Raw genomic sequence first — 27,255 nt, 5'->3', positions numbered from 1 at the left:
AATAGATATTATTATTTTAACTATGGAAGCTGTTTAAAAAACAAATAGAATTTCCAAATATGTACACATTTTTTTTTTTAAATTCGGTTAATCCAAAAAGCTTTGAAGCCACTATGGCAGTATGTTTACAAAAATTTAACATGCACGCGGCAGTCACACAAAGCCAAAGCTTAACAGCAGCCACGCTCCCTAGCACAGCGTTTAATTTGCGTCCGCTTGAACAACAGATCAAAAGCCCCCAACGAAGTGACTTCCACATTTCTGCTCCAATTCACCGCAACGAGTTGAGTTAACGATTCGAGAACATCGCACAACACATTTGAAATTAAAAAAGAACTCTCTAAAGCGAGTGGATTTCTATACAATGCACTAAAGTGCACTTCAACAGGGGTTAGGAGAAAGCCCATGAGCCATGGATGGAGAAGAGAAAGAGAATTTGGAATGCTTTGACAATTTATACAAAACAGTATGGGCGCGAGGTGGGAAGGACGTGGGCAGGAACCACTGCATAGAAAAGTCATTGTACATGCGCGGCACGCAACAACTTCCGGTTCAACAGCCAGTTCAGTAGTGTCAGTGGCTACAGCTGCAGAATGCAACGCGACTGGCATTGTGTCAGCGCGTTACAGGTAAACATGCCGAAGTCAGTTCCATACGTCTTGGTTGAGGAAATAATCGACCAACACGCAATTATATGAATTGAGTTATATTGAGAGCCATTAAATATTTATTGCTAGTGATGTGGTGTAAGCTTTCAGAAGAGCGACACACTAAAGAACAGAAAATCAAACAAAAATCATTTTAAAGAAAATGAATAAGTAAATAAATTGTCGGGCGAGTTCTCTTCTATCTGACTCGTGTAATTCTCGCACTTCCTCTCTTCACGTGAGTTGTAAGTATTCGTTGCATTTTCATTTCGCATCGCGCCTTAATTGCACTTGACATTAAATTTGCAAGCGAATCGTATGAAATCGTCAGAAAGAGCAGGCAAATGTTGAATGTGTAAAATAGGGAGGTAGTTAGCATGCTACACAAGGGCGGCATGAGCGCACGAGGGATGTATGTACTATGTGTATGTGCAAGTGTCAGTCATGGCGTTGTTGATGTGCCGGTCGCCTGGCAATAATTTGTTATTCGTGTGCGATGACGAAGCGGTCGTGCTGATAAAGCGATTTATGCGCGATGTTCTATACGAGTCAGGTTGGCCGAGCGGTCTAAGGCGCCAGATTTAAGCTCTGGTTCCCGAGAGGGAGCGTGGGTTCGAACCCCACACCTGACATAGAGTAAGCACTATTTTGAAGAAAATGCTTTTTAAAAAATATAAAATTTCAATTAAGCAAACGGTTACAACACATACAAACACAAAATTTAAATATTAATCAATTGCTACTGAATTATTAGAGCAGTACAAAGCAATTTGAGATAAGAACTAAAGGGTGATTTTTTAAGAGCTTGATAACTTTTTTTTAAAAAAAAACGCATACAATTTGCAAAATCTCATCGGTTCTTTATTTGAAACGTTAGATTGGTTCATGACATTTACTTTTTGAAGATAATTTCATTTAAATGTTGACCGCGGCTGCGTCTTAGGTGGTCCATTCGGAAAGTCCAATTTTGGGCAACTTTTTCGAGCATTTCGGCCGGAATAGCCCGAATTTCTTCGGAAATGTTGTCTTCCAAAGCTGGAATAGTTGCTGGCTTATTTCTGTAGACTTTAGACTTGACGTAGCCCCACAAAAAATAGTCTAAAGGCGTTAAATCGCATGATCTTGGTGGCCAACTTACGGGTCCATTTCTTGAGATGAATTGTTGTCCGAAGTTTTCCCTCAAAATGGCCATAGAATCGCGAGCTGTGTGGCATGTAGCGCCATCTTGTTGAAACCACATGTGAACCAAGTTCAGTTCTTCCATTTTTGGCAACAAAAAGTTTGTTAGCATCGAACGATAGCGATCGCCATTCACCGTAACGTTGCGTCCAACAGCATCTTTGAAAAAATACGGTCCAATGATTCCACCAGCGTACAAACCACACCAAACAGTGCATTTTTCGGGAGGCATGGGCAGTTCTTGAACGGCTTCTGGTTGCTCTTCACCCCAAATGCGGCAATTTTGCTTATTTACGTAGCCATTCAACCAGAAATGAGCCTCATCGCTGAACAAAATTTGTCCGAAAAAAAAAAAAAACCGAACACTGATTTTGGTAATAAAATTCAATGATTTGCAAGCGTTGCTCGTTAGCAAGTCTATTCATGATGAAATGTCAAAGCATACTGAGCATCTTTCTCTTTGACACCATGTCTGAAATCCCACGTGATCTGTCAAATACTAATGCATGAAAATCCTAACCTCAAAAAAATCACCCGTTAGCATAAATTAGTTGTGTGCTTCGGTTTTCTGAGAATATAAATATGGAAGTTAGAAACATGCACTAAGGAAATGTGAAAAATATAATATTTCACAATTTAATGAGAATTACATATGTTTACTGTTACTCTTGCAGCACTTTAATTTACTGCATTTGTGCAAAGCGTATCTTGCTTCTCTCTGACGGTTAAATTTTGCAAAATTCATAAACCATAATGACTGCTTGAAGTATGAGCGACGAGTTAGCAAAGGGAAAACATGGAAGTCTGCATCGTTAAGCTGTCAGTCAGTCGGTATAGTCTGCTCACCATTTGACGCTTCGTTGTGCTTTTCCGGTGCAATGTCTTCAACGTTTTGTGTTGTTAAAATTGCATGTTCGCCTGCTACAATAGGCAAAAGACTGGCTAATGCAGGTAATAACTTAGGAATGTATACATATATGTATGTAGATATTTTGTTTGAATGCGCTCAGATATCATAAATGGCAATGAAGATATGTTGTACAAGCTGTACAAAACTGGTAAAATGTACTATTTTCAATATAAAGCTATTAGAAGTGAGTGCCAAAAACACAATATTGTGGCTAAAATGATTCCGGATTACAAAGAAATTAAAGCCTTTATTAGAGATTGGTCGATTAGTGTTGGTGTTAGAAAAGCCACGATAGCTACTTGCCACGTATCGCAATTATTTACTAGAAGATGGCCTAGGGTCATTTTTAAGGTTATAACTTCTCGAAATGCGAAAAAATCGTTTTTTTGTTCTGAAATTGGCGTGCCTTTAAACATAAGAAGTTCGAATTGCAATTACGTCAATGTTGACAGTCATAACTTCGAAGTCGTAAATACGAGGTGTGTTCAAAAAGTATAGCGAATCGTAACTGACAGTTTTCTTCGATTGCAGGGGCGTGGTGCATCATGAGTTCTTGCCACAGGGAAGAACGGTCAATAAGGAATATTACCTGCAAGTTATGCGCAATTTGCGAGAAGCAATCCGCCAGAAACGCCCGGATTTGTGGAAGAACAAAAATTGGCTTTTGCACCACGATAACGCCCCTGCTCACACACATCGTTGCTTGTGCGCGACTTTTTGGCCAAAAACAACACACTAATGATGCTGCAGCCATCGTATTCCCCAGATCTGGCCCCTGTGACTTTTTCTTGTTCCCTAAACTGAAGAGGCCCATGAAAGGACGACGTTACGCTTCTCTTGATGAGATAAAAACGGCATCGAAGGAGGAGCTGAAGAAGATAAAAAAAAAATGATTTTTTGAAGTGCTTCGAAGATTGGAAAAACCGTTGGCACAGGTGTATAATATCTCATGGGGATTACTTTGAAGGGGACAAAATAGATATTCATGAATAAAAAAATAATTTTTGAAAAAACACAAAATTCGCGATACTTTTTGAACACACCTCGTACATAGTTACTGTACTGAGTAGGCAATTGAAAAGTAAAGTCCTCTCGACGAATAAAAACCAAACTCTAAAAGTCACTCATTATTCCTATCCTGCCATATGTTGCAGAAGCATGGACGATGACTACATCTGATGAGAGTAAGCTTCTGCGGAAGATTTATGGTTCTTTGCGCATTGTCAACGGCAAATACGTCAGTCTGTGGAACGATAAGCTGTATGAGATATACGACATAGTTCAGCGATTTTAGAGATAGCGGCTAAGCTGGATAAGTTATGTGGTCCGAATGACCGAAAAAACTTCAGCTCTGGAAGTATTCGGCGCAGTACCTGCCGGGGGAAGCAGAAGAAAACGAAGACCTCCACTCCGTTGGAAAGATCAGGTGGAGAAGGACCTGGCTACACTTGGAATCTCCAATTGGCACCAAACAGCGAAAGGGAAGAACGACTGGCACGCTGTTGTAAACTCAGCTATGACCGCGTAAGCGGCATCTTTGCCATTAAAGAAGAAGAAGTATTGGTATTAGAAAAATTACGAACTTTGGTCATAAGTCTGTTATTCATAAGGTTATAACCTATTGAAATAAAAAAAAAATTGTTTATTTTCCTGACTTCACACTAACATAGATGTGCCCTTTAAAACAATATACATATTTATAGCTGTTCTACTGAGTTGCAGAGAGGCGATGGAGTATTTTGATTTGTCTACTGTAGTTTTGGCTTTTTTATTACATACCATCTATGAAAATTCTATAAAGCCTTACTAAAAAAGCCGAATATCTCGAGAAATATTAATGATAACGGTTTTGACCTCGGACCTTTTTTGGAGCAAATGAAATTTCCTACAAGTTTGTCATGTACAGCTTTTATCGCAATGGGCACTTTTGTAGAGTGTTCAAATCTGAGGAATATGTGTCTAAAGTCAAAGTGATGCCATAAAAGCTATGAGCTATAGAAATTTAAAGATAAAAAATCACGATTGTCTGTATCGTCAATGGAAAATATGTACATGCCTTGGTCTAGTCCTAAATGTTAATATTAAGAGCTCAAACTTTCAGAGATTTTTTTAGGGTATTTCCAAGGAATTTTCATCAGGAGATAGAAAAAAATGAATAGTTAAAAAAAAAACACCCTAGTATACATACATATAGAATTATTGAGTTTAAGAGAAGTAATGTTTATTATTAGAACTATCTTATTCCCACATTGTAGCAGCAAAAAATATCGAGGCTTTAATGTGCGCCTTCTACGTACATATTTACATACACATATAATACATATGTGGTATATCCCATATTCCATTAAATCTTTAAAATGAGAATTTTAAATCATTTTGCCAGCAACGACAAATGCCTGAATGGCACACAAATGACACATAAAATTGCAGTGGATAAAGAAATGAAGCAAATGAGTGCATGGGAGTCATTTAAAAAACTCGTGCATTCATACACACATATATTTTTGTTTAATATTCACAGAGTTCTCTGGTTTCAGTTTTATGGTTAATTATATATTTTTGTAGTCAGTTTCCCCGGCGGAAAGCGGAGTCGAAAAGCATCGCCAACAGCAAAGTGTAGCGTTGCGCCGAGTGGTGAAGGAGGTTAATGCAAATGTAAATTTGAATATGTAAACGGTACTGTATATGCACTTGCAACAGCAAGGCAATCAGCGTGACCATATGGAGATCTTTCACTCGGAACCATTAATTATGCTAGAACTGTAGTTTTCTTAATTGAACTTCTACTTGTGGTTGGATTTGGTTTTGTTTCACTTTTTATGTGCAACAAATTGAAAATTATATTCTATATACATACTTATATTTATAGCAAGAGCAGAGAGGATACAAATATCGGCATTTAATCTTCCTGTAATCTTTATTAATCTTATAAAATTTTAGCCTTGCTCCTGAGTAAGTGTCTACAAAGTCTGTCATACCATTGGATACATTTTTAAAATGGTATAATCTGTATATATTCTATATCTGTTTAATTTATACCAGTTGTTTGTTTGATTCGCCACTCAACTTCGACTTTTCATTTTAAAATGAAGATTATAATTTAAACATATAAACATACGAATATACATACATACATATGTATAAATGCATAATAAGCAGTCACATGAGTCAGCAAATTTCATTTTCACTTTTAAGCCTCGTTTACAGCTCTTAACTCACAGTTAGTGCTAGAGTTATTAAGTTTCGGTTTTGCATTTGTAAGCCAAACCAATTTGCTGAAAGGTCAAAGTACTAAGCTGAGATACAAACACAGAAACTAACATAAATGAGTACAAAAGCAAAATTCAAATAGAAAATTATTTTCCATATTCCCTCTAACCAAACGTGACGGACAGGCTCGGAGAGCAAAGCGTAAAGCAAAATGAATGCATTGGACCAACCCTTTTGGCTTGAACGTGTACTTTTCGCTTGCGCAGCAAATTCACTGCAGAAACACCAACAAAAAATTAAAACGCGATGAAATTTTAGCTCACGTTTTATTCCGAAATGACCAAGTTTATTCCGCTACTTCGCATTAAATGATCCAGCGGGTATATATCTATTGTCGTAATTCATGTTTAGCGGCGAAAAAAGTTCTTACAAAAAATAGCCGACTCTGCCACACATAAAGCTACAGTGAGTGGCAAATAAAAGAGTGTACTAGTCACTTTCATACTCTGGCGAGAGATAGTTGGATCAGGTGATACATGCATTTACATATAGAGTCGGTGGGATCGACAGTGATATACATACGTATGTACTTACATTATTACTCTTTCAGTTGAAGCTAAGTCTTAGGAGAAGCTTGCTGTCGTGGAATACCGGAATACCGCGCAACATTAACTGACTAAAATGGTACTTTATTGTATTCAATTGCCGTTATGATGCCCAAAAAACGCACACTTTTCATTGTTTTTATGATTTTCAGTTTTTTTTTCGTTGAAGAATTGCTTAACTTTCCATGTTCATTTTACGGTACAGTGAACTATTTTTTATTATACCAGAAGGTAGAAACACACACACATATACGAATATGTATTTGTATGCAAAAGTGAACAATCACGTACTCTCAGCAATTGTTCAATCATGTTTCAACCACGTTTATTTGTTTGTGTCAATTATAAAAAAAATATAAAAATATAATTAATTTACTTTTAAATGAAAGCTTCATTAAAGCATTAACAAAAAGAAAGCTATGTAATATACAAACACAATTGGATATATATAAAAAATGTACTGCAGTATTTATCATATATGTACATACAAGGTGCATTCCAAAGTAAACAGGACTTTTTGAATCTAGCGCCCCTGGTGGCGCCATCTACTCGTATATGTCGACTGGTGTGTTAGAATCTGATATCTTTATCGATTGTCTAGTGAGAATTTCATAGAAGCCATTCAAAAGGCTTGCTCCAGCATACTGGCGGCCATACCGGTCGTTCGACATGCTTTTGTCCCGTGCTAAAAGCTGTATTGAAGCAGACGGAGACTATTTTGAATAAACTATTCTGTTATGTTCCTGTCCTGTTTACTTTGGAAAGCACCTTGTATATCTTAATTTTGGGCGTTTTGTGGGCGTGTCAGCGGTCCGATTACGTCCACTTACGAACTCGAAATTTTTTTTTAATTTATTTCTAATCCAGATGTTAGGATTTAATATTAAAGTTTACTTTATAATCTCAAAATTTTTGGATTAAAAAATTCGCAATTCTGCTGTAAAGTCTAATTTTTTTCAGAAAAACCAAGTTTGTTTTTAGACGAGGTCATTTTGTAGAAAAATGTAAATTTTGAGTTTTCCTTCGATCATTACCTGCATTTATCTATTGTACCACGTATAATAATTGTTTTTGTTTTGGATTTGCAAAAATGTTAAGCAGAAAAGTCTTTCTCACCACCAGACAACTTTTTTTGGTAGAACTTCCTGGAGATCGGCTACGCGATCAACAAAATTCAAAATTAAATGCCAATCATTTAGGGACACTAAATTCTTTAAATGTGCATTATTAAAAAAAAACGCAAAACTTCAAATTTTAAAGAGAATATACGAGGGCTGCTATATATATTTCTGTCCTAATAATGAAAATAGGAATATTTATCAACGAAAATGGTTTTATTATTTTTCAAAATACGAGTATTCTCCATCAAGATTTATACACTTTTGCATGCGCTCAGACCAATTTTCGAAGCACTTTTTCCACTCCGATTGTCTCAATACATGGTTTTTGAATGCTTCAACAGCATCTTCTGGCGACGAAAATTGTTGACCACGCATTATTTTCTTGAGGTGTGGGAATAAAAAGAAGTCATTGGGTGCCAAGTCAGGGCTGTACGGCGGATGACCCATCAATTCGACGTTTTGGCCGGTCAAAAAGGCGCTGCTTTGAGCCGATGTGTGAGAGCTCGCATTGTCATGGTGCACAATGATTCGTCTTCTCTTGTTCGTTTTTCGAATTTCTCCGAAGACTTCAGGCAAAGAAATGGTGGTGTATCACTCAGAATTGACATCCTACGTTGCTCAAGCGGAACAGTCGCCACATGACCAGTTTTGCCGAAGAAACAGGCGACCATTTGCTTCGAAGTGCTTCTTCCACGAACAACTTTCGTTGGATTTGGCTCGTCTTGGAAGACCTACACGGTCGATTGCTGTTTTGTTTCGGGCTCATACGCATAGATCCATGATTCGTCACCTGCTCTTATAAACGTCTTTTGAAGCACCGCGATCGTATTTTTTCAGCATTTCTTTACATTAATCCACACGAGCCTTTTTTTGAGCGATTGTCAAATTGTGCGGGATCCAACGAGAACAAACCTTTTTTACGGCCAGGTGTTTATGCAATATCGAATGTATGCTGGTGGGAGAAATGCATAGGCATGCCTCTATCTGAAGGTATGTTACATGACGGTCTTGCATTATCAGTTCACGTACGGCACCGATGTTTTCTGGCACAACGGCTGTTTTTGGACGACCTTCACGGAATTCGTCTTTGAGCGAGCGTCGGCCACGATTGAATTCGTTGTACCAGTTTTTCATAGTGCTATAGGATGGTGCTTCATAGCCATACAAAGATTTTAGTTCATCGATGCACTCTTGTCGTGATAATCCACGTCGAAAGTTGTGAAAAATGATCGCACGGAAATGTTCACGAGTTAATTCCATTTTTTGGCCGAGATGAATTTTTTACTTCCCTGTAAATAAAACAATTCACGATTAAATAACAAAACGTTCTGAGTGATTTTATGCTAAAAAATGTCAAACTTTCCAATGCAAATGTCAGATTGCACCTGGCAACACTTAGTGTTGCCTAGGCCAGAAATATATATAGCAGCCTCCATCACTCCTTAAAACGTCTGGAATTCCATTCCACATTGTCATCATTAAAAAACCATCAGATTCTTTAAAGCAACAGATTAATGAAGGTCAACTTTCAGCACGTGATTGAATCAAGACCTTAAAGTCAATAATATGGTTTGGCGTTTATTAATTACGCCAAGCGATGCAGTTGAGCTGACATAGCAACTGTTTTGTAATGAGTAAATTGTGTGTATATAAGTACAAATGTATGTAGTATGCAACAAATTATTTAAGCTTGGAAAAATAATAAGCAACATTGTCTTGAGAACAGGATAAAAAGTAACTGCATGAGAAAAACTAACATTTCGCTCATAAACCTGTCTCCATAACTGCCTGTCACCGTTACGGGCGCTGCTATGTATTGGCCATGATGTCACAGAAAGCTTAATTATCTACAACTTTTTCCAGTGAGGCATTTGCAAATACTTGACGTAAATAAATAAATAACTTTCTTGCAGTAAGAAAAAAAAAAAACAAAAATATTGACTTACCCAACAGAGCTTTGTCATGACTTTAAAGACGTAAACAGCTCTTCGACATTTTATGGGCAAAAGAAAGAGTAGAGAAAAAGGTAAAAAATGTAGTTGTGTGTCTTTGTAAGTTATTTACGTCCATGGTATCTGCAGGGTGGTTTTAGTTCCTCTTTCTCAAATTAAGTTTCAGCGAAAATTCTAGGACTAGAAACCTGTTGGCTGGACAAGACTTTTCGCCTACGCTTGCGGCGTTCGTATAAAATATACACTAAAGAAACTATCAAAGAATCTCATGAATTTACAAAGAGTCGCGTTTCCAATTGAGAGCTTTAACGGCTTATAACCTCGGATATACACACTGTTATATTTCAATAGTAGAGTTAATTTTAGCGAAACATAGTTCAATCAACTGGCCCTCAAAAAATATTGTTATCAGTCAAATTCAGAGTGGAAACTAGGCTAGAAAACAGCTAACAAGCATTTGGACCACTCGTTACTGGCGAGTAGAAATGACTTTAGCGTTTTTGCCATTTATTAACATTGTTGTTGGCCAACACTCAGAAAGGTGAATACAATGTTGCAGCACCAACGAAAGTCAAGGCGATAGATAGAATCTCTGCCCAACAGACATTACCAAGTTGGGTGATTACTGGGCGGACGGGCAGTGGATGGTCGGCCGATAAGTTACACTCGTTCGTCAGCGCAAAACGTGTCGAACCGGTTATGTGTATGTACATATGTAACTACTTACGTATTTTTGTACAGCCGTTGCGTTCATTGCATTGTAAAAGTCGCCGCAAAGTAGAAAATCCGAGTAAGAGGAGAATACTACAATTAGCACATAAAACAAAAGACAAGAATCAAGACACAAGTTAAGAAGCATACCCGCTCGCGCGCGGTATTTGTTGCTTGCGCTTCTTGACTGCCAATGCACCGTTAAAGACTTGGGCGATGTGTCGATACTGCGATACTATGTCGAACTGGTTGAACTTGATATTGAAACAAGAACGAGTATCGCTTTGGCGAGGAGCTTCTTGACCAACAGATCTTCGACTCACAAGCAAAGTGGCAAACCTTCTTTCAAGTACAAATACATACATACATATGTATGTACACATGTGTCAGTTAACGTCAGTGGACGAGCAACACGTAAATCCGCCACTATTTTCTGGTGATTGTGCAAAAGTGGTAGGTTGCGGCCCACTAGCGCAAACCCGCTCAGAAATGGTGCGACTGCATCAACAATCGGCAGAATGGCCAAAAGCAGCAAACAACATTTAGCGCATGCTTTCAGCCAATCTAGCTTTCTTTTAAAAATGCGAAATATGTATGTATGTACATACATATGTATGTATATATGTATGAGTTAAAAGTTGACTTTTAATTAAATTATCTAAGAAGAAAAATGCTGTGAACTGAACCGAGACAGGTTTTTTTTATTTCTTTTCAAAAACAGAGTAATTAAGACGATATTCGGTTAGAAAATGCAATCGAGATATTTGTGCCAAAACAGATCACAGTTACACTTGAATAGAAAACAGCCAAAGTAGACTTGTTTCTACGACAAAAACAGCTTAAAATACCAAAAAAATACATTACTAATTAGAATCTAATTAATTATTTGTTATTTGTTATCGAGTAATCGGATGCAAAACATCGTAATCGAGAGGATTGGCTTCGTAGAGTGCAGAAAACATTCCCCAAATATTAAAATTTTGAAGAATGTTGTCGAGTTGACAGTCTTTGGCTGGCTAAAAAGCCGTACGGTTTCGTAGGGTAGACCCGATTATAGTGGGAACGGAGTGTTGACTTCGTGACATTCGGTTTAGACTCATCAAACCCATATGTCTTAAATATTTTTAGATAGATATAACATATGTATGCGTGTTATATTAGCAATGCCAACCTGTTGGGGAGTTGCTGTTTTAAAGTTCCGAGAATTATTTAAAATTTCAATTAAGTTGTTAAGAAAACAAATCTCACAAAACGACAAAACACAGACGAACACTAAGTGGTGGCGAATCTACTTATTGGTATATACTATACATACACACGTGTATAGCTAAATACGTAAAAACGTGTCCCAGCGTAGGTGGTAAGAAAAATATATGTATGTATGTACATGTAATTACTGGAAATCAATAAAGGCAAAATAGAGAGAAGAAATTAGCGAGGAAATTTGAAATAATAAGAAATGGAATTCACAAAGCATACCTCTGTTGCACCGAAGCCATAATACTCTTCACAGGTACAAAAGAATCTTTACAAGAACTTTGACCTGTCAGTTTGTATGACAGCTTAATGCTACACTGACTCGATCTGAACCATTTCTTCGGAGATTGCATCATTGTATTAGGAAGTATTCAAAATTTCATGAATTTATCTATTTTTATTTGAATTTATTTATATTGTATGACAGCTATAGGCTATAGTGGTCCGATATCGGCCGTTCCGACAAATGAGCAGTTTCTTGATGATAAAAGTACGAATGCAAAATTTCAGAGCGATATCTCAAAAACTAATGGACTAGTTCGCATATAAGTATACGGACATGCACTAGACGGATATGGCTAAATTGACTTAGCTCGTTACGCTGATAATGTACATTATAAGGTCTCAAGTTAATGTACCCCAGTTCAGGGTATAAAAATCGAAAATTCAAAACGTGGAAGGTCGTTCATTCATTTTCCAGTGCTTAACTTAGGCACGTGTTTGCCCTTCACACTATGACGCCTTCAACATTTTGTTTAGTTCCCCAATAGGGGCGGGCGGTACAGTTGTCATGACGAATAAGGTGGAAATGCGGCGATGAAAATCAGTACCGCGAAAAGGAATGTTGTTGGTTAAGACAATCACCCACACATACACATTTATGTAATCACATTCTTCAATTACCTATTGTATTGCAAGTGGCGATAGAGGCTGTCGCTTTGTTTTGCGAATAATTGCACGATCACTAATTGATTCGCCAAAGTAGAGGCTCGATTGCTACAAACAAACAAACACATGCTAATGATACAAACACTAAAAATACACAATTTAATTACAAACTATTAAAAAATATGTGAAACGAATACAGTACCAAGGTTTGCGACAGCCCTCATTAAAAGAGTTTGTAGGAAAGTGCAAAATCTTGTCAAAACGAACGCGTGTCAAAAGTGATTTCGTTAATTGGAAAGGGGGACAAAAGAGCCAACAATTTTGGCATATATCAACGCTGTTTGATTGTCAAGTTCAAGTTTTTGCAATTCCACGGCGCAACATTTATGGTCTCTTGCCGTATTTGTATTACCTAATACTAGGTCTGCGTGTTTGCTTTTGTATTTAGCTGCACGCCGAAATGATAAATAGTTTTTCATAGCCAATTTGTAAGCGAGGCTTTTGTTGAAAGTGGGTAAATGGTTTTTTAAATAAATTCACAAAATCGTATTAATAGACATGTGTGGGGATTATCAACCAACCTACTGACTGAATGGCGATGGTAGTCGGCTAAATGCTATATATTCAAGCATGTACTCATTCATGTACAAGTATTTCACGCTTGTAAGCCCATTCATTCACATTATTATGAAAGATAGTCTTCCATTGTTTAGACAATTTGATGATTAATTACTGTTTTCGCATAAGAAAATACTCCAAAAACTATAAAAAGTTGAGGATTACAAATATGTAATTACAGAAAAAATCAATTCAATCACATTTAAATTTTAATTAAAGCGATATTAATATTTATAACCACACTACAATATGTGATACAAATATACATAAGCTTTAGTAAAAATAAATGCACAATTTTTTCAATGTATAACTGTAATAATCTCTTACTACAACTTTGATATCGTTTAATTTCGATCGAGCTACGCTATATTATTACGTTAGAGAGATAAGATTTTGTACTACAAAAAACTTGAGCTCAAAGATGGACACCAAGAAGAAGAGATTTTATAGTTTTTGTTCGATAAAGGTGAAAACACAAGCTAATGTGAATATTGTTTATATTCCTGATATTATAACAGCTAATAACGTGCGATTCCGTTATGATAATTTAGATTTCAAACACAAAAAGCAAGAAAAACGTTAACTTCGACTACACTGAAGCTACACACACAGGTGCCTTTCTTTTCGTAACTATGTGTCCAGTTTGTATGGCAGCTACGTGCTATAGTGAGCCGATCTGAACAATTTCTTCGGAGATTACATTGTTGCTTTAGAAAATAATCTATACCAAATTTCGTGAAGATACCACGTCAAATGCGAAATTTTTCAATACAAGCCCTTGATTCCGTTCATTCAGTTTGTATGGCAGCTATGTGCTATAGTGAGCCGATCTGAACAATTTCTTCGGAGATTACGTTATTGCCTTAGAAAATAATCTGTACCAAATTTTGTGAATATATCTTGTAAAATGTGAAAGTTTTCCATACAAGAACTTGATTCCGATCGTTCAGTTTGTATGACAGCTTTATGCTATGGTGGTCCGATATCGGCAGTTCCGACAAATGAGCAGCTTCTTGATATGAAAATGACGTTTACAAAATTTCAAAACGATATCTTAAACACTGAGAGACTAGTTCGTATATATACAGACAGACGGACGGACAGACAGACAGACGGACATGGCTAAATCGACTTAGCTCAATATGCTGATCATTTATATATACATATACTTTATAGGGTCTCCGACGCTTCCTTCTGGGTGTTACAAACTTCGTGACAAACTTAATATACCCTGTTCAGGGTATAAATACTCATATACTGAGTTTCGATTCCAAATTAAAGCTTACAACGATTTCGTTGACAGTATTCCATTGAAATATTTTTTAAAGATAAATGTTAGAAAGATTCTTAGGCCGCTCAGATATACATATGTATATATATCAACGGTAACCAGAATACACTCACAGTTAAGTCAGTCAAGTTCAAAATCCAACATGCTGTTTAATGACAATCTTCAATGTTTTCTCTATAATACTACAAATCCCTGGTTATAATACACATATTCACTAACTTATTTTAAAATCAGAACTTATAGAGGTTAAATGAGAATAAATTAAAATTCACGAATAGCTCACTTTTCTCCAACTCTTTTGTTGACTTGTTTTCGCTTTGCAAAACCGGTGACATTTCGAATCTGAGAATTTAGTTTAGAAACAAGACGCCACTGTTGATGCACCAAACGCTGAACTACAACTAGCAGTAAGCAAAAACAAAACAATACCATAACCATTCCCACTGCGGGATGGATGAGGACAACGCGAGTTTGATCCAATGTATACACACACAATCTAAAAATGGATTTACGATATAAACGAGCACTCATCATACTTGGCTCCGAGTAGAATAAACAGAGTTTGTATTGTCAAGGCGACCACACTGCGCAGCACAGCTGATGTGGTGTTGACAGAGTTGAAACAACCCCCAATGAAACTTGTGGGCTGTGTGGGAATACGAAAATTACATGCACCATATTGTTAAGAAGAAACACCCTCATCGTGATACTTTGAATTTCATTTGTTTAGGTTTAAAATTTATCTATCCATATTGCTTGGAACGTTAAAGAGGAAATGGAAAATTTATCAATGTTTAAAGAGTAGATCGGTAGGCCGAAAAGGTGCAGAATCATTGTTTTGTGCTATTCAATAAAAATCACACTTTTTCTGTACTTTTACTCAATCCATATGCGCATGCACATACCATTTATGAAGAGGCACCAAAAGAGGAATTAAGAAAAGTGTCAACGTACTCCGAGTATAGCAAAGGTGAGCCGAATGCCCAACTAACCAGCCGGCCGGCGTTTTTCTCCCATTTAGGCAGTAACCAAAAAGCTAACTCAGCAGCATTTTAAAGTTTTATGTTCAATGTGCTTTCCTAGCATTAACATTTTCGATTATTTCACTTTTTATTTTTGCTAATTATTCGGTGGTAATTCCCGCGGTACACACCTACGGTTGGACATGAGTGAGGCAAAAGCCAACAAAAGCGAGAGATGATAATGGGAACGCGATTTGCCCGCAAAATTGTTGACCGTAGTACGAAGCGAGGGTGATCTTGTATTCACGGTGGTTGAACACCCACGCTTCGTACGTTTAAAGTGTTTATTTTGGGCATACTCACTCTACCGGAGCAGAATCACTTCCGAATTGGAATTACCAAAGTGCGAGTTTTGTCATTGCATTGGCGATGAACCACCATTATTTGTTGTTCAAGTAACACGCTCCAGCGGGCACATACACACGCGCGTACTAATATTCACTTACTTACACATGCACTTATATACAATTTTATCTATTTTTATTTCGAGGGATTTGTTTTCTTCTAGCTTTCGAGCCCAGCTCACAGAGACCCAAGTGCGAACGCTGAAAGGCCAGCACAAACAATTTATATTAATTGTTGTTATCATTTCGTGCGTACAAATTCGTTAAATTAAAATGCGTAGCATGCAGACAATCCAACTCGAATTGTTGGAGTGCAGTTCTATGACTTTAGAATTATGCGTCTGAATCGTGCGCCTGCAGTTTTCTGTGGACTCTAGTCTGAGTTGTGACGCCAATGATTCAGACATTTTACTGCCACGTCGTGCCGTTAATCGAACTGAGTAAAATGCACTGACAATGATTATGCAAATGCAAATCACTTTATTTAAGTTGGATAGCAGTGTGTTTGATTAAGCAAGTCACGTTTTACCACTGTCCAGTGTTTTAGTAACCAAAATAAATCCCTTAAATATGGTATTAGGAAAAAATAAAAATGAAATGAAGGAGTAGATTCGTTTAGAGACTTTCAATGTGACTTAATACGTTTTACTAAAAATACAGAGAACAGGTTGTTGGCTCTTTATTTCCAACTAAGATAAAATCAATAAGTATTATAACTAATAATGAGCATTCTAGTCTAGAGCACAACTTTCAGGATTTTGGCAATTGATAAAATAACCAAGAAGCAGGTTCAATATTCAAACAAATGTATATTGACCGAGATCCAGGAACGCGAATGTTGTTGAACTTTTAATATGCAATATCACGCGATCAATCAATTCTCTTTGAAATTTAAACATCTTTTTAGGAAAAAAATGTGCGATATTTTTATTATATACTACAATACCTTCTTAAGTTTGAAGACTTCCCAGTAGTACGGAACCATCAACTTTTTTACGAATTAAAACATTATAATAGGGATATGAATTATTAGCAACTAACTCAGGATTGAGCATTTCTAGAATCTTGTGCAATCCAATCGAAATTTGTTTGCTGCTGATCTTTCAAATCAAATTTCCAGAAATAAAGTGCCAAAAATGTTGTGAGCATGCCTTATGATGCAAGTGTGAAGATTTTCACTAAAATATCTATTAAATTAAAGGCATTTGCAATCAACCACTTTATAAAACAATTTATCCATGCAAGTTTATTTGCCAAACGCTATCGCAACCTATAAATAATTCTTGCCATTAAGACGGCACAGGTGAGAACTCTTAAATAATGAATAAATGAAAGCCGGTTTGTGTTCCCACTTTGAAAATATCCAAAGAATAACTATCTTTTTTCCATTTTCATTAGATCTTAAACTATTAAAAAGCGAGTTATTAAAAACAAGGTTATTGGCTAAAATCTTTAAAGTCACTAAGGCTTCAAAAATAGCGTACGAGTTTCCTCGCTGTTGACCAGGTTTTGTGATTGTGGTATCTATTATGAAACGCAACCAGGTTTTGTGATTGTGGTATCTATTATGAAACGCAACAATAAAATTCCTACATTTGCTTACCTGTTAATATCTGCTGCTTATGCGGTAAAATATTATGGTTTAACTTCTTTTTCTTTAGTTTCGTTAATCACCACAAAGTTTTTTTTTATTTTTGCTTTTCAATTTGATACGCTGGCCCAGTTTACGCTGGGCTCCAACACCTGCTACACTATAAGCGATTGGAGCTGGAGTTGTTCAGAAAGAAAAGCACACACACACACCCGCTTTGAAATCAATGAACGAAGATCGTGCAATTTTGATGTTACAATAGCCAAGAAATATGTATATGTTAGGTATCAATCCCAAAAGCTGAAGTTGAGAACTTGTACACTTAAAAACGCTATCCAGCTGGTATCTTTTTTGTTAAGCCAGTAATTTTGTAAAAACAAAAACACCTATGTGAGTTCATACACACGTTTTTAAATAAAGAATTCCGCTCAATAAAGCGACGCTGCTTTACGCAAAACACGCACACTTTTTTGGAAAAAAAACTTTATTTTTCTATTTTTATTTATTGCTAACTTCACTTTATTGATTTAATTTGTTAAAGACATTCCGCGAATAAAAAGACAATTTTAATTTTAAAACAGCGCGCTGCATTATGTTTAAAGTTGCGCGGACAAATACAAGTGATAAATACAATAGGTATATCAAGAAGGAAAACCGACAACACTGAATAGAACGAGTGTCAAATGAAAACAAACAAAAAACTGTTGACATGTTGGCAGGTAATGGTTACTTACTAATACTGTTTGATGCAACTCTGTGAGTTCAGCAACTTGTAACCGAGCTGCCAACATTTAAAAATTCTTATTTGTGTACAATTTAATGTTCACGAATTTAAGTTTACCAAATACTTAAATAAAATTATTTTGTTGTTGTAGATAAATATACATATCTCTGCAGAATGAGATAGACTCGACGATGGCCATACACAACAACAAAATCTGTCTTTTAACTTGTTCTTTTTATTGACCAACATCCGTTCAATGACCGTTGCCATTACAGTCGGGTCTACGTAAAAGAAACGGACATGGACCAATTCGTTGAAAATCCTCAATATTATTTTGGTAATATCCACCGCTGCAAAAACAACAACAAAAATTTCGAAACATTGTCTTGTTATAAAATATGCGCGGGTCCAATCCTCATATATATTAAATGTATCATTTATATCAGAAAGTTTGGTAGTTTTATTTGCATCTTGTTTGTGTCAGATGAACTTTACCATATAATTGAGTAATCATATATTATGGTACATATATGTACATACATATATTTAATAGTTTATTAATACATCTCGTTTAAAAGTTTGTAAACAAAAAAAATACCAAAAAAAAATAATAAAATAAAAATGACAAAAAATATTTCAAAATACAGCAACTATTAAAAAGGGCCAAAGGAAAATTTAATTACAAATTAAAATAGAGGGTACATAGGTCTTATAGAAGTGTCCTAGAAAAATATTTGCTTATCAGAAATGAAGAAAAACGACACATTTGCATTTCACAGAAAAATTATTGTGTTCCAAAATATGCCACCTATAAATATAATTTATGTAGTTATCTTACTATTTAATCACTATCATAATCATTTTTGTTGCCCACAGTGAGAGGACGTCGTGACTCATCTTCCGAGCCGTATACAACTTCCTCATCCGAATCATTAATCATCGAAAATGCAGGATTATCTTTAGTTACAGAGATTTCTAAAAAAAAATCATTGTTACAAATTTTCGCATGTCCTGGTTTCTGTAGTGTCCATACCTTGTGAAAAGCGACCATTAGGGGAATACACATAAGCCATAGTGTATAGGTAAAAATTCAACAGCCCATAAAAGCACATGAACTGTGCCGAACTGTGATAGGTGGTATTGAGTGTGGCCACAAAATTATCCTCCAATATACCGAAGCCAAAGCGGCATGTTGTTACCATTATGGTAATGGAGATAACAAATAACATCAAAAGCGTTAAGAATTTCAGGCGCATATCTGGAAAATATTTGTTTAATTAAACAACTCTAAAATTATCGCAACGGTATATTTCAAGAGTGCATACCAAAATAAGGCATCGACCTGAGCTCAGTATAGGCGCGTAATACTAATAAGGCCAAATACAGTATATACATACAGCCAGCTATGAAAAAGAACAACTTGAAGCCCTAGAAAGATAGATGAAATATTGGCATGTTCATAGTCATATACGTACACTCGCATCCTCGTCACTCACATTATAATTTCGTGTGTCCACAAAGTGGCTATAGGTGGGATCGCGTAGCTCGTTGCATTTCTCCCAAGTGGCCAATACTATGGCGCATAGCCAAATTGGTAGTATAACAATGATTTTTGGCAAGTAGAATCGTATGAAACGCCTTTCATTCTGCCGCAAGCCATGATATATACAAAGCCAAAACATGAGGAGCGAACACAGGAATGTGGCTTGGAGAATTGCATCCAACATGCCAGGGAACCACGAGTTCATTAGGAAAATTGATGGAAAGAAGGGATCTGTAAGAAGAAATTGATAATTTAAGCATGAATTTTTTATATTCTCTTTATACGCACTGTCATACAACAAGAGAAGCGGCAGGAGTATGGACATCCATTTCTGTTCGATAGACCAATCGTAGATGGGATATTTGCGGAGTGTGTGAGCATACCAGCACTATAAAAATATTAAAATTATATACTGCTAACATATTAACATACCTATATCCATATTTACTTACAATTACAATGAACGTAAATAATAGAAATATAAAGCGGAACCATATCTCGATTTGTGTAAACTCGGGACTATAAGTTTTGAACTATAAAGGTGTAAGATATAAAAATAATATTAGAAAATAATACCAAACTCTCAAATTATCGTATTACAATATCAGTAAAGCTTACATAAAATGTTATGCTGCGTATATTATATTTCTGGTGGAAGGTCTCCAGTCCATAGAAGCGCACAGTGATTATATAATGTGCATATTCAAGAAAACCCAAATGCAGTATCGTAAATTCTTCACAATCGTTCCGCACGCATGACAAGTGTCGAGTACGATTGCGAACCGAATCGGCGCGGAGTATGCTCAAAGGCTTGTGTTGTTCTGTAATACCATCTATGGCCACGCTCACCTGGAAACTCTTATCGTATTTTTCGTCTAAAAAAAGTGTATAAAATAAACATGCACCCCTTAATCATATCTCATTCCAACTCACCATCATTGTTGTCCGTCACCAATTTGGCAATCAGCCACAGTTGCTGGGAGTACGTGGTCATTAGTGGTGATTTCATCGCAAACGGCCCTGTCGCCAATACCGTTTTACTATTAGCCAACGATGTGTTCGCCAGTATACTTTTGGCGGTGATCTCCGATGTACTTGTAATGGGTGGTCCGGTGAGGCCAATTACAATAGCCAAACCGAAGCAGATGAGAAAGCCCAGAAAGACCATGACGAATTCGCGTTTTTGCATCGAATAAAGACGCATATGCACCGAACGTTCACATCGGTCATGATGGTAGGCCGGTGCAATATATCTATTGAACTCACTGAATAGATCGCTAAATTGTGAGAGGGAATTCTTGAGTCGTAAAAGTAAACCACCCGAGGGCAAGTGGTATGAGTAGCCCAGACCCGTGGTGTCTGTGGGTGGTTTGGACATTGTGACAGCACTTATAGAGTGACGATGGTGCTTTCGGTATAGCGATTTCTATCTAGAGCGGAAGTGATAGTATTCTAAGGTATTTTTGGTTATGAGGAGGGACGATGATTGTAATGGATAAGGTGTTATTGTTGATGTTGTTGTTGTCGACAATTTTAATTGTGGTGGATGTGCTTGTTTTGATTCTTGCTGAGGGAACTGGAGTTTAGTGCGCTTTTCTACTGTTATCTAACGTGAGGAGTCTTGAGGAAATGAGATGCTTTTGTAATGGGAATAAGTATATTGTAAAAATATTTGTTTAATTTCTAGTTTTCAAGTACTGCTTTCAAACAAAAGAACTGTGTTTACTTCATTTTCACTTTCACATCACAACTATTGTTGAACGGCCATGAACTACGATGGAAGTATGCAGTCTCTACATTTTTCAATTTTTCACTTAACGGTCGGAAATGAAAAACTTTGTATGCACTGCAGCAAAAGTATGTTCTTGACTTATTTTCGAATAGAAATAAGTATTCAAGTTTTGATTTTGGAATATATTTCTATTATTTTGTATGGAAAGGTTCGCGGCTGTTAAAATCGATTATTTTCACTTAGCAGACAAAGCACATATGGCGTATCACTTCCTTATTTAATAAAGCTGTAGGGGTTTCAGTTGTTAAACTTAAACTGTTTGACAGCAGTTTGGGCCCCAGTGCGCAGGTCACGCTGTTATCAGGTATTTTGTGTTTTGATTATTGGCGCATGGTCCTGTCGTAGAAAGTGGAATTGTTTGTAAACAAATGTAAAAATTGTGTAAACAAATTATGAAATTGAGTAGTTCCGGACGATGCTAAATATGAGTGAACTTCTGAAATGAGTAAAATATTGAGACTCATACAAATGCTTCGCATTGGTACATGGGTGAAATGATTGAGCAAAAATTCTGATGAAAATTACGTTTTTAAACGTTAATTTCTGTTTAAAAGAATATACTATTACAAATCTATAAAAGCATTTTTCAAGTATTTTTTTTATTTTAAAATTTTCTACAATATTCGATTTTAAATAAATATTCTTTTATTATGATTGTTATTTATTTACATTTTTATTTCTATTATTCAATATAAAACTATTACAACTGTGTGAGATGTGCACTACTTAACATATTTTGCTATGCAATGTCTTTCGTCTAATCCCAGTATTTGATTAGGCCATCCCAACCGGCTGTTACTACTTTGCTTGCTTCATGTGGATGCCACATTGCGCTTATACACACACCCTCATGCGCCTGCCATTTCTTATACATTTTCGTTGTCTTCCAGTCCCATATATAGCATTTACCGTCTCCATCTCCGCTAACTAAATAACTCATGTCAGGCGAAAAGTCAAGCTGGCAGGCATAACCCGAAACCATATGTCCACTGAACGTCTTCTTACGATTCATTTTAAAGCGATATAACGCAGAGAATATCACGATTTTATTATCTAATGACTGACACGCCAACCATTTGCCATTTGGTGCAAGCGTCACTGCCGGCATGGAATGCATCGTGGGATCGGCTATGTACTTCATATCTACTGGTATATCCCATTCCCAAATACGCATTGATTTGTCGTCAGAGGTAGTAACAAAACGGCGATTTTCATCAACAAATGTAATAGTGTTGACTGCACCCAGGTGGCGATCATATTCCTGAACAATATCTCCGCTCCGTGTGTCCCACTGTGGATCAAAACTAAATATTAGTACATAAATATTTTTAGAAGTGAAAAAAATACTTACGCAAATAATTTTCTTATCAGATGTGCCAGCAACAAAGAGATGTTGCTTGTTGTTGTCCGGATGGAACTTGACGCAGAAGGGCATCTTGCGGGCTGTGAAACGTGATATAACCTCACCAGTTTCGGCATCCCACATTTTTATATAACGATCATAGGAAGCGGAGAGAAATTTAGTGCCTTTATTGTTCCAAGCTATGTCCTTGATCGCCTGCCTATGTCCAGAGAATGTACGAATGCAACGTCGCTCGCCGAACACTTCCCACAGTTTCACGCGACAATCCATTGAGCCCGAAAGCAGTAAGTGCGCTGTTTGAGGGAACCATCGAATTGACGAAATACCTTTTGTATGCCCAGTCCAAGTGTGGATGTGTGATTTTGGTAAAAAACATTTGTTTGGGGCGGACGTTGAACGCAAGTTAATACCCAAGTCATGTGGAGCATGTAAGTAAGAACGTCCTTGATAGTCGTAGGCGTCCTTGACTGTAAATAAATTAATTAGGTATTAAAAATTTAAAAACAAAGAAACTATATTTTAGTAACGTACTGTGAAGAACAGATTTTTCCTCCAATGGCTTATCTTCAACAATGCGATTACGCCTATGTCTTTTGGCAAGAATCTCTTCCAGTTCAGCCTTTTCTCGGTCATTTGGACGCGCTATGGATTGTTCATCCTGATATTTACCCCAAGGACCAACGAAACCATCAATGTCTTCTGGATTGTCGTTTTTATCTTGTTTACGTTTCTTTTTCGGTTTCGGTGATTCAAACACAGTTTTTCCATCATCATTATATGCCGATTGTAAATCACCGACAAATCCGGGGAAACTTTAGTATACGATCCCACGATTTCAGGGTTAAAAGTGGTATGGTTGGATAGGGCTGATGCTCCAGATTAAGAAAATATATAATTGTTGCCGCCGCAAACTTATACTTTCCGAGATATTTGCATTTAAAGTTGAAAATTTTATCTTGCAATTTCTCGATTGCTAGTAATTATTTAATTCATATTATGCCTCTTTTATGCACTTATACTTCATTACATTGTTTCTACATATTTATTTTTTAGTAATTATTTAGTTATTTGCTTAAAATAAGCATTTTATATTTTACACAATTTTCACTCCATGCACAATAACAAAAGTATTCCGTGTTTACAGATATTAAGTGTTGCCATAATTACACATATATCAAACGAATAAGAATGGATATAAAAACTCAAACGCAGAAAACAAATACTATCTGAAATAAATTTTCCATTGTAATAAGAAAAGTTTTAAGGCTTTATTGGCGGCCTTCGGCCGCGCTTCAAAAAAAATAAAACTGCTTTTCGCGTTGGCGGCCTTCGGCCGCGCTTCAAAAAAATAACCCTGGCCGATCCAACACCGGGGTGTATCAGGTTTTTTTTAAGTAAAACTCCTTTTCGCGTTGGCGGCCTCGGCCGCGCTTCAACAAAATACCCCTGGCCGATCCAACACCGGGGTGTATCAAGTTTTTTTAAGTAAAACTCTTTTTCGCGTTGGCGGCCTTCGGCCGCGCTTCAAAAAAATAACCCTGGCCGATCCAACACCAGGGTGTATCAGGTTTTTTTTAAGTAAAACTCCTTTTCGCGTTGGCGGCCTTTGGCCGCGCTTCAAAAAAATAACCCTGGCCGATCCAACAACGGGGTGTATCAAGTTTTTTTTTTAAGTAAAACTCCTTTTCGCGTTGGCGGCCTTCGGCCGCGCTTCAAAAAAATAACCCTGGCCGATCCAACACCGGGGTGTATCAAAAATCTTGATATATCAAGAAAAAGGGCAGTGATTTATGTATTTGGGGTATAGTCCTATTTTTTATTCATTTTTATTCGTTTGATAAATGTGTAATTATGGCAACACTTATTATCTGTCAACACGGAATACTTTTGTTATTGTGCATGAAATGAAAAATGTGTAAAATATAAAATGCTTATTTTAAGCAAATAACTAAATAATTACTGGAAAAAAAAATATGTAGAAACAATGTAATGAAGTATAAGTGCATAAAAAAGGCATAATATAAATTAAATAATTACTAGCAATCGAGAAATTGCAAGATAAAATTTGCAAAATTTTCAACTTTAAATGCAAATATCTCGAAAACTGTAAGTTTGCGGCGGCAACAATTATACATTTTCTTAATCTGGAGGATCAGCTCTATCCAACCATACCACTTTTAACCCTGAAATCGTGGGATCGTATACTAAAGCCGACCCACAAATCCTTGACCGTCTGCAACTTCGTCGACTGAGGGATCCAATGCATAACCATAAGTGTGGAATGTGCGTCGCTGATTTTCAAATTCAAACGCATTAATGTGCGCCTTTTCCACATATCCAGAAAGAGTGTTGCGCGGCGCTCGCATTTGTTGTGTTAAGTTAGGATTTTCCGGGCCTTTAACAGGTGCGTACAGTTCTTCAAATTTTGGGTTATATGCCACTTCTTTCACAGTAGGATCAATTGTACGCGACACATCAACGGCGTTCATCGGCACAACTTCAGGAGCTGAGCAAACGGCGAGGGATTTAGCAATCGAGAGCGCGGGGTCGATAGGCTTCAAATGTGCGACTGCATCAGTAGTCTGTGCTTTAGTTATCACTTTTTTGGTGGCTTCGTCTGCTTCAGAATCACTTTCCGATGAACTGCCATAATTATGGATGTCCAACATGTTGCTCGTTTTAATCAATTTGCCCTGTAAAAATAAGAATAATGCTTTTTAATCAAATGCCTCCTAAGCACAAATGAATTGTTACCTGTTTACAACCATGGTATATATAGTATATAACGCGACTGACATTTCTATAGTGTTGTAAAAATTTATGATATGAAGCGGGAATGGAACACAGTGTTGCAAAAAACTTGAAATTATTTTTTAAGCTTCAGCGGAGAACGTATATCAGAGAACGTATATTTATGGAGAAGGTTGACGATGTCGAGAAATTAGGGATATTTCATTTTTGGGATATTTACTGTTTTGGATGAGCGTGTTTCACCACTTAACATCAGGGGACACGAAAATAGCAGAATTGAGCATTTACAGTGTTAAATCAGAAAAATAATGATAATTCCAATGTTAAGGAATGTACACTTACAGATTCCCTTTTTTACTATGCGCAAACGATGCTGCATATACAGTATACTCTCGAAAAGTAAATCGATTGGTATTTTGGGTAATTTACTTTCGAATAATTTACTTTTCCAAATATATACATTAATATTAAATGCAAAAAACATATGTACATATCTCAAAGTTTATTTACTAAACAGACGCGATAAACAAGAGAGTAAGTGTTTTTGCAACATCGTAAAAAACGCTGCTTGCTTCGTTTCGAATTTTTTATCACATTCTCTGAAAAGTAAATTAAAAAATTTACTTTTTCGAGGTGCATGTGTAATCTTAAAGGTGATTTACTTTTCCGCGATTATTTACTTTCTGAGAATTTACTTTTCGAGAGTATACTGTAATTTATAGATCGGTATACATATACTTGTTATGAAATCACATAAGTATGTACATAGTATATATTTCAAAATTGAGCTATTTTATGATGAATTCCATAAAATCTTTGCAAATATGTATGTATATAATTAAATAAAATTTGTATTTCTACCTAAATATGCATTTTACATATATAGGTTTGGTACGACATATGTACATACATATGTATGTATATTTATATACTTAAATAAATATTTGCTTTGGTCAATAAACTGTTCGATATCATGTTAGAAGACCAAGCGGTCGCACATTTGCCCATATAATATAATTATGTTTGCATGTAAACAAATATAAAAGAACCATACGCATAATGTTTGTAAATTTGTCTACATGCAACAAATGTATGTAAATATGTACATTCAATGCTTCATGGGAAATTTCCGTTGACGCGGACAACCAATGGCAAAGCTCATATTTATTGCTTTCATGTCAAAGAGTCAATGTGTCGAAAGACTGACGCGTCACAACATTGTGTTGTTGATATAAAATCCGAGCTGTGCCGAAAACACAAACGAACGATCGCCAATTCTAGGATTAACTAGGATTCACTGTACACATAAATCAGAGGAATATTGAATATTTTCTTTGAGACATTTCTTGACTTGAATATCGACAAATAAACTATGTTGTCAATTTTATTTTAATATATTTGAATACTTATGTATATTTGCGGGGTTGTCACTTTTTCTTTTTCTAGGTTTGGCTGCCATTTTAAGTTGTGACGCTGCTGACGCTATTTGAAACCATTGTTGTTTTTGTAGAACAATATTCGTAATTTTTGCGGGTGACATACATATCAGAATGTTCGAAAATGCTGCTTGCATTCAGCTCGATCACAATCATTCTGTTTGGTTATACCGGGTGGTTTAATGGGGAATATATCATTGCTAATTTTAAATTTATTATTTTAAATGGTACACAAAATTTATGCCGCAAATATTATTTAGTAGTCCAAAAATATGAATTCTTATTTTTCCCAGAAATACA

The 27,255-nt window shown here is 36.3% G+C and overlaps 3 protein-coding genes and 1 non-coding gene across 11 annotated transcripts in view; 1 reads left to right on the top strand and 3 right to left on the bottom strand.

Moving 5' to 3' along the window:
* Nucleotides 1–17,621, bottom strand: part of LOC105226756 (myosin heavy chain 95F) — a 42,273-nt gene extending 24,652 nt beyond the window's left edge. For 4 of the 5 annotated variants that reach the window (XM_049448933.1, XM_049448932.1, XM_049448937.1 and 1 more), the window contains exon 1: nucleotides 14,673–14,739. In XM_049448933.1, the coding sequence (XP_049304890.1) occupies nucleotides 14,673–14,724 (52 nt within the window). In that variant the 5' untranslated portion in view covers nucleotides 14,725–14,739. Of the gene's footprint in view, nucleotides 1–14,672; nucleotides 14,740–17,358 lie in introns of those variants that run through there. The other variant, XM_049448941.1, reaches the window with a different exon arrangement.
* Trnal-uaa (transfer RNA leucine (anticodon UAA)) lies at nucleotides 1,196–1,279 on the top strand. The gene has a single exon. It is a non-coding gene; the product is annotated as a tRNA-Leu (tRNA).
* Nucleotides 17,622–18,835: 1,214 nt separating the features above from the next.
* LOC105226757 (transmembrane protein 181) lies at nucleotides 18,836–21,658 on the bottom strand. 4 transcript variants are annotated; one of them, XM_011205777.4, is made up of 9 exons: nucleotides 21,340–21,658; nucleotides 20,547–21,043; nucleotides 20,232–20,488; nucleotides 20,066–20,146; nucleotides 19,902–20,001; nucleotides 19,567–19,844; nucleotides 19,396–19,498; nucleotides 19,104–19,328; nucleotides 18,836–19,045 (listed from the first exon to the last, which is right to left on the bottom strand). In XM_011205777.4, exons 2-9 carry the CDS (start codon nucleotides 20,989–20,991, stop codon nucleotides 18,912–18,914), a joined length of 1,623 nt encoding a protein of 540 aa, XP_011204079.2. In that variant the 5' UTR covers nucleotides 20,992–21,043; nucleotides 21,340–21,658; the 3' UTR covers nucleotides 18,836–18,911. The 4 variants fall into 4 exon arrangements, with proteins under 4 accessions (XP_011204079.2, XP_049304905.1, XP_049304906.1 ...); XM_049448948.1 differs by having other exon boundaries at nucleotides 20,547–21,039; XM_049448949.1 differs by having other exon boundaries at nucleotides 20,547–20,878; nucleotides 21,340–21,655.
* Nucleotides 21,659–21,985: 327 nt separating this feature from the next.
* On the bottom strand, nucleotides 21,986–25,542 carry LOC105226758 (pre-mRNA-processing factor 17). Its single transcript, XM_049448951.1, has 5 exons — nucleotides 25,523–25,542; nucleotides 24,974–25,461; nucleotides 23,300–23,580; nucleotides 22,757–23,235; nucleotides 21,986–22,696 (listed from the first exon to the last, which is right to left on the bottom strand). Exons 2-5 carry the CDS (start codon nucleotides 25,435–25,437, stop codon nucleotides 22,163–22,165), a joined length of 1,758 nt encoding a protein of 585 aa, XP_049304908.1. The 5' UTR covers nucleotides 25,438–25,461; nucleotides 25,523–25,542; the 3' UTR covers nucleotides 21,986–22,162.
* Between the last annotated feature and the right edge of the window lie 1,713 nt (nucleotides 25,543–27,255).

This window comes from Bactrocera dorsalis, chromosome 2, assembly GCF_023373825.1.
Source record: "Bactrocera dorsalis isolate Fly_Bdor chromosome 2, ASM2337382v1, whole genome shotgun sequence".
Classification (NCBI taxonomy): Eukaryota; Metazoa; Arthropoda; class Insecta; order Diptera; family Tephritidae; genus Bactrocera; species Bactrocera dorsalis.
The sequence above is the reverse complement of the archived record's forward strand: the minus strand, read 5'-3'. Positions and strand labels throughout refer to the sequence as shown.

What these genes read in the sequence shown, in the direction of transcription:
- LOC105226757 (XM_011205777.4), bottom strand. Translation starts at nt 20,991, where the DNA reads ATGTCCAAACCACCCACAGACACCACGGGTCTGGGCTACTCATACCAC. An exon ending in TACGCAGCATAACATTTTAT is followed by an intron (nt 20,147 to 20,231) that starts GTAAGCTTTACT and finishes ACACCTTTATAG; the next exon opens with TTCAAAACTTATAGTCCCGA. An exon ending in TATTTACGTTCATTGTAATT is followed by an intron (nt 20,002 to 20,065) that starts GTAAGTAAATAT and finishes ATATTTTTATAG; the next exon opens with TGCTGGTATGCTCACACACT.
- LOC105226758 (XM_049448951.1), bottom strand. Translation starts at nt 25,437, where the DNA reads ATGTTGGACATCCATAATTATGGCAGTTCATCGGAAAGTGATTCTGAA. An exon ending in GGATTTGTGGGTCGGCTTTA is followed by an intron (nt 23,581 to 24,973) that starts GTATACGATCCC and finishes CGTATACTAAAG; the next exon opens with TTTCCCCGGATTTGTCGGTG. An exon ending in CTGATAAGAAAATTATTTGC is followed by an intron (nt 22,697 to 22,756) that starts GTAAGTATTTTT and finishes TTTGATCCACAG; the next exon opens with TGGGACACACGGAGCGGAGA.